This window comes from Bombyx mandarina, chromosome 17 (genome assembly GCF_030267445.1).
Source record: "Bombyx mandarina strain Sakado chromosome 17, ASM3026744v2".
NCBI lineage: Eukaryota > Metazoa > Arthropoda > Insecta > Lepidoptera > Bombycidae > Bombyx > Bombyx mandarina.
The window spans coordinates 732,587-744,687 of NC_143223.1; the positions used below are offsets into that span (position 1 = coordinate 732,587).

General features: G+C 39.0%; 1 protein-coding gene across 1 annotated transcript; it reads right to left on the reverse strand.

Moving 5' to 3' along the window:
• Nucleotides 1-2,611: 2,611 nt before the first annotated feature.
• Nucleotides 2,612-11,541, reverse strand: ENGase (cytosolic endo-beta-N-acetylglucosaminidase). The gene is made up of 9 exons (XM_028176512.2): nucleotides 11,100-11,541; nucleotides 9,353-9,501; nucleotides 8,691-8,839; nucleotides 8,407-8,555; nucleotides 7,156-7,321; nucleotides 6,087-6,350; nucleotides 4,682-5,568; nucleotides 4,147-4,252; nucleotides 2,612-2,817 (listed from the first exon to the last, which is right to left on the reverse strand). Exons 1-9 carry the CDS (start codon nucleotides 11,423-11,425, stop codon nucleotides 2,803-2,805), a joined length of 2,211 nt encoding a protein of 736 aa, XP_028032313.2. The 5' UTR covers nucleotides 11,426-11,541; the 3' UTR covers nucleotides 2,612-2,802.
• Between the last annotated feature and the right edge of the window lie 560 nt (nucleotides 11,542-12,101).

The following is a 12,101-nucleotide window of genomic DNA, read 5'->3' on the forward strand; positions in this document are numbered from 1 at the left end:
ATGAATTTACAGTGCCCGTAATAACCCATCTTGCAAATGTATGTTTTGACCAACGAATATTTCCATCTGCGTTAAAAAAAGCCCTAATAACCCCTGTACACAAGGATGGGGACGGTTCTATTCTTTCAAATTATAGGCCAATCTCAGTTCTTTCATGTGTTTCAAAAATATTGGAAAAGCTAATGAACATGCGGTTGGTTAAATTTCTCGAAAAGTATCAACTACTTTCGCCGTATCAGTTTGGCTTTAGACGAGGTCTATCAACGGAAGATGCAATCTTGGCACTTACTTCTTCTGTTACAGAAACTCTGGATAGAGGAGGTAAATGTCTTGCCATTTTTCTTGACCTCAAAAAAGCCTTTGATACTGTTTCCATCCCAATACTTTTACACAAACTAGAAAAGATTGGTATACGAGGTTCGCCACTCTTATTGTTTAAAGATTATTTATCTGATCGCAAACAAAGTGTCAAAATAGATAAATATACAAGTCTAGATCAAAACATTATATTCGGAGTGCCACAAGGGAGTGTACTCGGCCCGACATTGTTTCTCATATATATAAATGACTTGACTAGCATGGCCATAACTGAAGGACACATTCTGTCTTATGCCGATGACACCGTCTTAGTATTTTCAGGGAAAACCTGGGAGTGTGTTCAAAAGTCAGCGGAAAAAAGTTTGGTAAAGGTAGCGTCATGGTTAAATACCAATTTACTCACCCTTAATACTGAAAAAACCAACTATATTTACTTTTCTATATATGACAGTACTCAGCCAAAAGACGATTTTGAAATAAAAATTCATAAATGTTTAACACGCCACAGATGCTGTTTATGCGCTAAAATTAATAAAGTACAACAAACAAAATACTTAGGAATAATATTGGATCAGAGACTATATTGGCATGTACATTCAGAACTAATAATGAATCGAACAAGAAAATTGATATGGATCTTCAAAACACTGCGACATATAACCACAAAGAAACTGTTAAATGAAATTTATATAACTTTAGCACAATCAGTCTTAGGATATTGCTTGTCAGTTTGGGGAGGAGCCACTAAAATAAAATTTTTGGAACTAGAAAGAGCCCAGCGGTCTTTGATTAAAGTGATGTTTTTCAAACCTTATCGTTTTCCAACGGAACAACTATACATACATCTGGGCTATTAACCGTAAGAAAACTATATATTCTTCAACTAGTTCTAAGGATACACAAAAAAATGTGCTATGACCCTGAGATAGCAAATAATAAAAATCGTAGAAAGAAAGATGTAACGCCTCTTGTTACAGTCAAAACCACATTTGCTAAAAGACAGTTTGTCAAACAATCATCACACATATACAATAAACTTAACAAAGAACTAAGTATATGTCCGATGACATCGTTTAACTGTAAAAAATCTGTTATTGAATGGTTGACAACCAAAAGCTATAAGGATGTGGAAAACATTGTTCAAGCAATGATGTTATAATAAACACACACACCCACGCGCATGCACGCACACACACGCACACACACACACACACATACACACACACACATTATTTCAATTAGTATTAATTTATTTATATTATAAAATTTGTTCTGTTGCTTATTCTTATAAAATATTATGTAAATGGCTATAGAAGAGCGGTATTTCCTAAACAAGCAAGTATTTTGCTTAAAAGGAGACTCCAAACCCTGTATGTTTAATTTATAAGTTGAAGCAATAAATATTTTTTCATTTTCATTTTTTCATAGATGGGTGGACGAGTTCACGGCCCACCTGATGTTAAGTGGTTACTGGAGCCCAGATACATTTACAACTTTTTAATGTTTAATATAGCGTGGTCTTGTTTTATTATTGTTTTAATATTAAATTATCATTATCTAATTATAACTGCATAAGCTGATAAAAAATGCTATGCAATAGCTTTATCGCGGCAGTTCCAGAGTGCCACGCGTTTTTTTAACTGAATTTTTGTTCAAAGCAATATAAAATAGGGGAGGCCAAAAATAGTGTTATATTAAACGAATTAGCTAAACGGTTTCTTTTTTATTTATATTTTTCTTCTACATTTCCGTAAATACAATAATTAATGTGCTACGTTATTACTGCACATTTCTACTAGTTGAAAGCATTGAAATATTCTATTTGACTAACACTTATTTAGAATTATTAAGTATGCGTCAATTCAAACATTCAAACATTCAAAAGAAATAAAGAGTAAATTAAACAAAATTCACCCTAATCGGTTATTTGAAAATAAAGCTACTATCTAATTATAGATTGGCTTATAGTTGAAGTTGAGTTAAAGTTATACCTTCTTCTCTTTTACCCATATCTATTGCCATAATTCTTCTATTATATAAAAATGAATTGCTGTTCGTTAGTATCGCTAAAACTCGAGAGAGGCTGGACCGATTTGGCTAATTTTGGTCTTGAATTATTCGTGGAAGTCCAGAGAAGGTTTAACAGGTAAGAAAATATAAAAAAGCTGGGAATTATGTATAAACAAACAATTTTGTTTTTCCTTTGATGTCTCCCCTTGATGTGTCTTTTATTTATCGATTGAGGCACTACGAAGTCTGCTGGGTCAGCTAGTTTTATAATAAAAAAGCAAGGGTTAGGTTAAATAAATTTATTTGCTCAGATAAAAAAAAAATAGTTACATTGTAAGAATATTTGTCAACGTAGCGAACTATACTAAGTTCTAACGATATATTATTTTGTATTTTAATATAATATTAATTAGGTACATAACATGTTGATGTCTGTATATCTCATGAGCTCTCAACTAGCTCACAAACGTGATCTCAAAGATCCGATTTCTGAAAAAAAAAGTAAATAGGTCAATTAACAAATTTAATACTAATATTTACGTTAGTTTAATAACATACATTGTGGAGACCGTGACATCCGAGTCAAGGACTCTTGAGGATCTTATGGGTTCAGTTTGGAAAAGTAAGATCGTGTATGCTAAAGAAATTGCTTCTGATACTAGTGCGATACTTGTCTCAATTTTGGACTCCGATGAGCAGGCAGCGCTGTGTGCGTCGTGAAATCTCCTACTTAAACTTAAACTCCTCGCTAAAAGTAAAACTAGATGGAGTAGACACAGCTAGCATCTTTTGAAGCACAGTTCAATCTTCCCGAATACAATGTACGTGCAAGTGACGTGAAATGTCCCGTGTTTATAGGTTTAAAAAGGTTTATACTCTATTCCACCCGCTCACCGTCCTCGTCGAGCGAATTAACCCAGAGACACAGCCCACTGAGTTTCTCGCCGGATCTTCTCAGTGGGTCGCGTTTCCGATCCGGTGGTAGATTCTGCGAAGCACGGCTCTTGCTAGGGCCAGTGTTAGCAACACTCCGGTTTGAGCCCCGTGAGCTCACCCACATGTTAGAGCGAAGCTGAAATAGCCTCTCAAGACTATCAGCATAGGTAGGAGAAAAAAAAACTATTCCAATTACGAAGTCCCTTTTGAAACTTCTTAAAACGTAACTCTTCACGTTTCGCATATGTACTTTGAAATAATAATCATTTTTTGTTCATGGTCGTAAACATCATTTAAAAAATACACAATTAATTCACACACACAATAACATAATAATAACATCTGTCTCATGGGAATTCGTAATTGGAATAGAGTATAGTTGCATTCATTCAACTATACTGGTCTACAAATATAGTGGTCTTGTGAGCCCGCACAGGTACCACCGCCCTGCCTATTTCTGCCGTGAAGCAGTAATGCGTTTCGGTCTGAAGGGTGAGGGGGGGGATCGTTCTACTAAAGAACTGAAACTCAGGTCAGGTCTACAGCTAAGCGACGGCATTCACATTATTCCTGTCTATGGGCTCCGGTAAACACTTAACAACACTTGGACAGCGAGCTTTTTAAGACGTCTAAGCATTAAAAAATAGCTTCGAAATGCGATATCTACCCTACACCGATATATACACCCCAAAGATTTTGAAACTTCACTTCAAAATAAAAAACCATAAGTATCGTATAACTTAAAAGGTGCGTTGCTCGACTTTTCTCGTTGAGGATATCGCGGGATCGAAACCGGACGCGAACTTTGCTATATTTCCATTCCCGGAACGTCGCGCTCAGCGCCATGAGGCGACCAGCGCGACGTGAGCCGAACGTACGTACCCTCGCGCAGAGCCCGAAGTGCCCCAGCAGAATGGGTCCCTCGGAGAAGGTGGTGCGAAGATTAATTGAAGTTATCCGAGTGCCGGGTAACGATATTTCGTAGTACCTTAAAAATGTCACATCAGGAATAACTTTAACCTTAGTAATGAAACGTTTTTTTGAGTTGAAGATCACTCGTATCTCGGCTTCAGCATAATTAAAAAAGTAATCATTAACCAGAGACAGAGCGTGTTGCGGGACCTCACGGGTGATTACCACAATCCTGCGAGCTTTTGCTACAAAGCTTTCATGTGTTCCGGTCTAAAAAGACATATCGCTATTATAAAGACTTCAGCTTCATGTTGCGACCACATAACATCAAGCTAGCCGTGAACTCATCCGTTTACATAATATAAATAAATGCCGTACAAGACTAACATTCGTCCTCTGGGTCCTGAAATTTCTGTTTCGTATGTATGCCAGCCATGCCCATAACCTAGGTGAAAATGACAGCTTGACGCCGCTTACCCGTAGAAGATTTATCACAAGAACCCACCTTACTCTCCAATTGTAAGCGTTATCCACTGGAACATAGAACTCAGGTTCGTTCAGCAATATGTACTTCTGAAGGTCCCTGAACCCCTCGTCCGACGATCCGTTCACGGGGTACAGATTGACTTTACTGTTTGAAGCGACACTCTGAGCAGCACGCGACAGACTTCGCCCCACCAGCACCACTTTCAAATCCTTATCGTTTCGGTCCTTCATAAACAGTTTCACATTTAAATTTTGTTCTGGGTAGTTTTTCAGATTTTTCGTGACCACGCAAGCTATCAGCTTTTCTTCGCATGTAAAATCGCAGTGGAACAACCTTATAAAGCGATGTTCAGACTGGGCTGCATCTGAAGGATTGACCTTCAGACACGACCCTCCTGTGAAACTGTCATCTAGATACAACTCTAAGCATTCTAGCTCGCCAGGAACACAAGCTAGCGCGTATTGAGTCTTATCTACGGGCTTATTAATTTTTAAAGTCACAGTTGAATGGCTTGAAGAATTCGCCACGTTTTCTTTGACATCATAAAGTCTTGAAGCCTTCGCATTCGTCTTCGAGGAGATCTGTAGTTTCCTCTTCATATCTTTAGAGCCGTTGTCGGTATCGTCAAATTTCTCATCAGAAATAACATTGTGATCGTCATCTGTGAATTCGTCTATTGGTACATCGTCCTGCGCGTCGTCTGGTATGTCGGTACTCCTCACAGCCTCATCATCGTTTAAAAGTTTCCTCATTTTTTTCAGAGCGTCAGGGTCTTTCAGGAGATCATTTTTCGACATTCGTAAGATGTGCGGTAAAGCAGAGATGTAGTAGCCGTGAGCCCCGTGAGTTGAGTTCGGTTGGTACTGCATATGTCGCAGGTTGTACCACGGAACTGGACCAAGAACCTATATTTTTCAGTAAATATAATTTTGTAATACAACTAAACGTCTATAAAAGAGCATTGAGACTTCAATCTTTTGTCTTAATTTGCCTGCCTTCTTAATGTTGGCAGTATTGCAGGGGGCTTGTGTCTAAACATCTAAGCATAGTCACAAAATATAATAAAATACTGAAAGAGGAGTTTATTGGGAGGCAAACAATAATGAAATTATTGATATTGGTACTGGTAATATGTATTATAAACATTACTGGTGGTAGGTCGTTTTGTGAGTCCGCACGGGTAGGTAGCACCGCCCTGCCTAATTCTGCCGTGAAGCAGTAATGCGTTTAGGTTTGAAGGGTGGGGCAGCCGTTGCACTGTAAAAACTGAGACCTCAGAACTCACATCAATAAGGAGGGTGACGGCATTTACGTTGTACATGTCTATGGGCTTCGGTAACCACTTAAAACCAGGTGGACTGTGAGCTCGTCCACCAAAATATGCAACATCAACAAACCTTATACAGATCAACATCTCTCTCACCTCTCCATACAATCTTCGTTTTAATCCTTGCCCTCTGCAAAAGGAAGTTCGAAATGGTAATTCGCAAGGGAGCCTCGTGTTCAGATACGGCCAGATGGTGCCCCACAGCGCCCTGTCCCTCAGCAAGAACTGGCGGTACGTGTCCACGCCCTCCGTCATAGCCACTCTATTGATGTTGCAGTCTTCCAGACTCATGGCCTCGTGTGACCAGGCCGGAGCGAATATAGCCATGGAACAGCCATATTTATGTGCTATTTTGACGGCCTGTAGATTAACAACCAGTCGTGTAGTACAAAAGGATAATATCGTTTTTACCATCGCCCCAGCAGCATCGGAACAAGAGTCTATTTGCTTAGACACACATTTCGTTAGAGTGAATTCCCTTTCGGAGTGTTTCCTGGGTGCTATGATATTCCTATCGTCAAACGGAGTGATAAAAGAGTTCATAACGGTACAGAATAGTTTCGCTAAGTCCCTTTTCTTAAGCATTGTTTATGATTATAAGCAATAACTGATTCGACCTTGCAAGACCATAATAATATGAAAAAGTGAAAATGTTATTGTGACAGAGCGATGATAATCGTGTCATCTAGGTAGGTAGGAGCTCGCGGAGACCAGTGCCATTTATGCACATTTATTTCCGGAACACTAGCATGACTAAAATTATCATTCAAGACAATCCAACAGTTTATTTATTCAAATAAATGTGAATGACAAAACAGCATGACTTAGAAACAGTGCTTCATATAGCAACTGCTGCAAAAAGATCTTTTGTCGGTGCTCTGCAGACCTGTTTCTGCTAAGTGTATCATTAATTTTCATTTCTTATTTTTAATGTACATATTGCTATATACAAAAAAGAGCAATCCCTGAGTTGCCCTAAGAAAAAATTATTTAACAAAGTTTTATGTCTGGTATTTTTGTCTCTTTTCCTTGGGGTCTCCGCTTCCCTTATCCTGCACCTTCTACCTGGCTACCTAACACACTTAGATAATTTACTTGAAATGTACAGTATGAGGAACAGAAATGACAGGCAAACTTATAGCTCCATTATTGAGAAATTTATTACCGATTCTGTATTCAACTGTCCCCCGCCATAAAAGTTCCTGCCCCACACATCGATCCCGATGTAGAGGTCTGTGAGTCGATCTCCCGCCTCCACGGCGCTAGAGGACACGTTCGCTTCTGACCACGAGTAGTTCGTGAATATGCCGTCGCAGGCGTCGAAGAATGGCCTGAGAGATCCAGTTCAGCAAACGTCACATTTACGTATATGGCAAAAACTGACTAGATTTTTTATTACTGAGCAAAATTAAGTAGAAGCTTCTAATTTAGTAAGTAAGGGTGTTAGGTACCAAGAAATCATCCACTTTGAGACATGAGGTTGAAGCCCCAAATGTGTTATAGCTCATGCTAACTTTTAAATTGGAACGCATCAGTGCTTCGCGATAAAAATATTGGAACATTTCGCTTTACCAGTAATCACGCAAATTTATGAAATTTTTACGAGTACATTTTTTATTGCTTATTTAAAAGGACTAGCTCAAGGTCCTCCTGGTGTTATGTGGTTATCAAGCCCATAGACATCGACAATATAAATTCCTCCACCCACCTTGACATTATTATGAATTCTGAGTCTCATTTTTTAGAGTACAACAGCCGCCCCACCCTTCAAACCCAAACGCATTACAGCTTCGCGGCAGAAACAGGCTGGGCAGCAGTGCCCACCTGTGCGGGCTCACAAAATGCCTTACCACCAGTAATTACACACTTTAGAATTTTTGAGGGTTTGATTTTTATTAGCCTGCTATTCGTTCGACATGGAAGTCATTCGTAAACACTTGTGTAGTACGTATTTCATTAGAAAAAGTTGTACCTGTCGGCGGAATTCGAACACCGACACAGTCGGATCGCTCGATACGAATGCACCGGGCGTCTTATCATGTAGGCCACGACGACTTCACGATATTTTAATAAACGATATTCTTTAATTGTGGAAGCCGCTCCTAAACGTAGGTATGTCTAGTGTGTATTTGCTTAGAAACATTGATCGATTTGAATGCCGGAGTGGGCACATCGCTCGATACAAATATACCGGTCGCTTACTGTTCAATCCACCGGTGTTTCTTTTCCTAAATTTGTTGTAATGTACGCGCAAGCATACTTTTGTTATATTGTGTGTAGCGAATAAATACATGTTTTTAGAGGTATGTTTTCTCTATCGATCAAAATAGTAAGATGACATTGATCATGTGCTTTGGAGAAAAACAAATACAAAGTAAATATTCAACTTTTTTTTTCAAATTTGCCATCAACTGACCTATTCTTATGATTGAGACCATTCTGCCAGATTAATGTCCCCTGTATCGTCACACTGTCGTACCAGATCAGCACCGGATCGTCCAGTTCTTGGTGTAGAATTCGATGGAAATATCGAACAAAGTCCAGTAACATCTCCGGTTTGGCTATCTACAAGAAGAAAATGTTATTTCTAAAAACATAGACGAAGTCCATTATAAGTACCGGAGCTCACAAACATTACGAAACATGTATTTAGTTAAAGATCATACCACGGGCTAATCATCAAAATGATAACCTTCTTACTTGATTCTCTATATTGAGAAGCCATCCATCAAACTTAAGGACCTTGGCGACGGAGACCAGAGCACTGGCGAAATATCGGTACGCTGCTTCAGAGACCAGCATTTTATTCCAAAACGCAACCCCATCATTCCACTCCGTTATCACAGTACCTGCAATCGAAAATGTTAGTATCAATCGTCCTATGTCTAAGCTGGGTTTTTTTACCTATTCTAGTGACCTCGAGGGATCATAATAGATTTACCGGGTGAGTAGGTGAGCTCACGGAGCTCTAACCTGGTGACGTTGCTAACATTAGCCCCAGCAAGAGCAGTGCCTCGCAGAATCTACCACCGGATTGGAAACGCGACCCACTGAGAAGATCCAACGAGAAATTCAGCGGGCTGTGTCTGAGGGTTAATTTACTCGTCAAACCCTTCATCGCAAGCGACGGTTTCGACGAGATCGGTGACCGGTGCTTGTGGTACCCAAAAGCACCGATAGTGGATCCCGAAGATCCGAAACGACGTGAGGCTTTGTTAATGTACGAGTAAGAACCACCATTTTGCCTATAACTGTCGCGATGCAGTGCGTGCCACTTTGAAGGGTACGATAGACCTATCTGGGCAGCCTCAAATAACACCGTTCCACTAATCGAATGAATTTAATTTAACTTCGAAACAAACCGATAACTTTGACGCCGTGCGCGTGGCCAACGTTGATCCAGCTCAAAGGGGGTATCGTTATGAGATGATGGCTAAAATAACAGAAGATATCGACAGCTGCCCAGTTGTAGAAGGTGTAGGCATGGTGACACCCTGTGCCGTCTACAGTACTGAAAGAAAAGTGAATACAAATAAAATTAGAGGGTTTGACTATCAGCTATGTGATCGAGTATAATAGTGGCCCCGTATACATCATTACTAGACGATGATATTTTTTTTTATACGTTCTGTTTTTTAGAAATTATATATACTTAAATACGAATTACATATTGATAAAATGATGAAATATTCCAAGATCATTTAGGCATTTTTAAGTGAGCACGTGAGTTAAAAAGACACAAATTATATAAATAAACAATTCATTTTCTTGGTCTAACCTTAAACCAAACACTCATTGTCTTCGGGTGTCTTAACAACGCCATCTGCTGAAATAGCTTTAGTTTTATTGTGTCTTTAAAGCGGTTAGTTACTTGCCAATAGATGTGGGGAAGAGTCATAAAGTTGATTATCAATAAAGTTGATTATTGAAAACACGAATAAAACAACATTTTCTGAAAATAAATCGTAGCTAGATCGATTTATCGCCCCCGAAATCCCCTGTAAACTAAATTTTATGAAAATCGTTGGAGCCGTTTCCGAGATTCAGATTATATAGATATATACAAGAATTGCTCGTTTAAAGGTATAAGATAAGATTTCGCAGAAATTGACAAAACGGAGGTGGCTACTTTTTCTTTACTTAATCGTTTTTTTTTCGGGCAGATGGCCGAACCTCCGAAGAGGTTTCCGCGCCTAGAGGGCACGCGGGGCATATGAGACTTCACGGTCTGCTGTTAGTGGTTGGGTACCGCAGGCCCAGGATATTTGATGCTTTACCGCATCAAAAGACTCCCCTTGCACCCAACGTCCGATCTCCGAGCGGAGTCAGAGTAGGATGGTTCGCGCGGTAGCCTGAGAGAAGCTATTCCAATTATGTACGGACGAGTAGGTGAATTCGCGGGGCCCAATCTGACAGAACTTGCTACCTCTAAAAAGAGGAGTGCTTTGCAGTATCTACCACCGCGATTACGCGATTACGACCCACTGAGAAGATACGGCGAGAAACTTAATGGGTTATGTCTATGGTTACACGTGGAAGACTTCGTCGAAAAAAATATACTTTTATAGTCGTCGTGGCCTAACGGATAAGACGTCCGGTGCATTCGTGTTGAGCGATGCACCGGTGTTCGAATCTCAGGCGGGTACCAATTTTTCTAATCAAATACGTACTCAACAAATGTTCACGATTGACTCCCACGGTGAAGGAATAACATCGTGTAATAAAAATTAAACCCGCAAAATTATAATTTGCGTAATTACTGGTGGTAGGACCTCTTGTGAGTCCACGCGGGTGGGTACCACTACCCTGCGTATTTCTGCCGTGAAGCAGTAATGCGTTTCGGTTTGAAGGGTGGGGCAGCCGTTGTAACTATACCTGAAACCTTAGAACTTATATCTCAAGGTGGGTGGCGCATTTACGTTGTGGATGTCTATGGGCTCCAGTAACCACTTAACACCACGTGGGCTGTGAGCTCGTCCACCCATCTAAGCAATAAAAAAAAATTAGCTGAAATTTTACGGAAATTACCTTTTTGCACAGTGCTAAAATTATTAGGATTATGGAATTCGAATTGTGAAAACGGCCGTAAATTTTCTTACAATTAATTACCTGTCATCGTGGTACCCGTTTGCCATATCATGACAAACTAAAGTTTTCGGTGTTTTTTTTTTATTGTGCCACAATGTTTCGTTTTCCGTATCCGGGTTGAAATGACAGAAGTCTTCCGTTGTTTGGATTTGGAAAGAGGCTATTGTTGAATGAGGTTTACTTTTGTTTACCTCTGTGTTTTTTATCAGTGCTTTACTATGCGGAGTCATCTCTTTACACAAGGTGCTCCAAGCTGGAGGGTCCTCCAAAAATGATATTAATTCTTCATAACTATCAAGCGGTTTGCAGAGTAATTCACTGTCTGTTGAAATTGTTTTACTATTCATTTTTACTTCCTAAACAATTGCACACCACTACTTTAATATACAATAGAAAACAGTGATGTAGATACTAATTAATTACAATTATAAATAATATTCGTCCCTCTTTGTAATAAGTCAAATCACAATTGTAGGTTATGTTTTGTTTACGTCCGTTTCTATCAGCTGACTAACTTTGACAATCAAAACAGCGCGTAATTTCAAACGAATGCAATTTATTAATTTAATAAATTTATTATCAATCGTAAAAACTAGGTTGCAGTAACATGTCAAGGCTGTAATTGTTTCATCAACTCAAATTATTAGTACCCCTTTATCCAATAAAATTAAACAACACGTTTGAAATAATAATATGTAACCCAAAACATTTAATCAATTTTTATTTTTATTCAAAGGTAAGATTGATCTATGAGCTAACTAGCTGAACCGGCAGACTTCATAGTGCCTCAATCGATAAATAAAAGACCTAAGCTTTTGTCTATACTAATATTATAAAGAGGAAAGATTTGTTTGTTTGTTTGTTTCGAATAGGCTCCGAAACTACTGGACCGATTTGAAAAATTCTTTTTCCATTAGAAGCCGACATTGTCACTGATGAACATAGGCTACTTCTTTAATTTTTTTTTTTTTTTTTGTTTCATTTGTATTTTAATGTTTCCGAAGCGAAGCGAGGGCGGGTCGC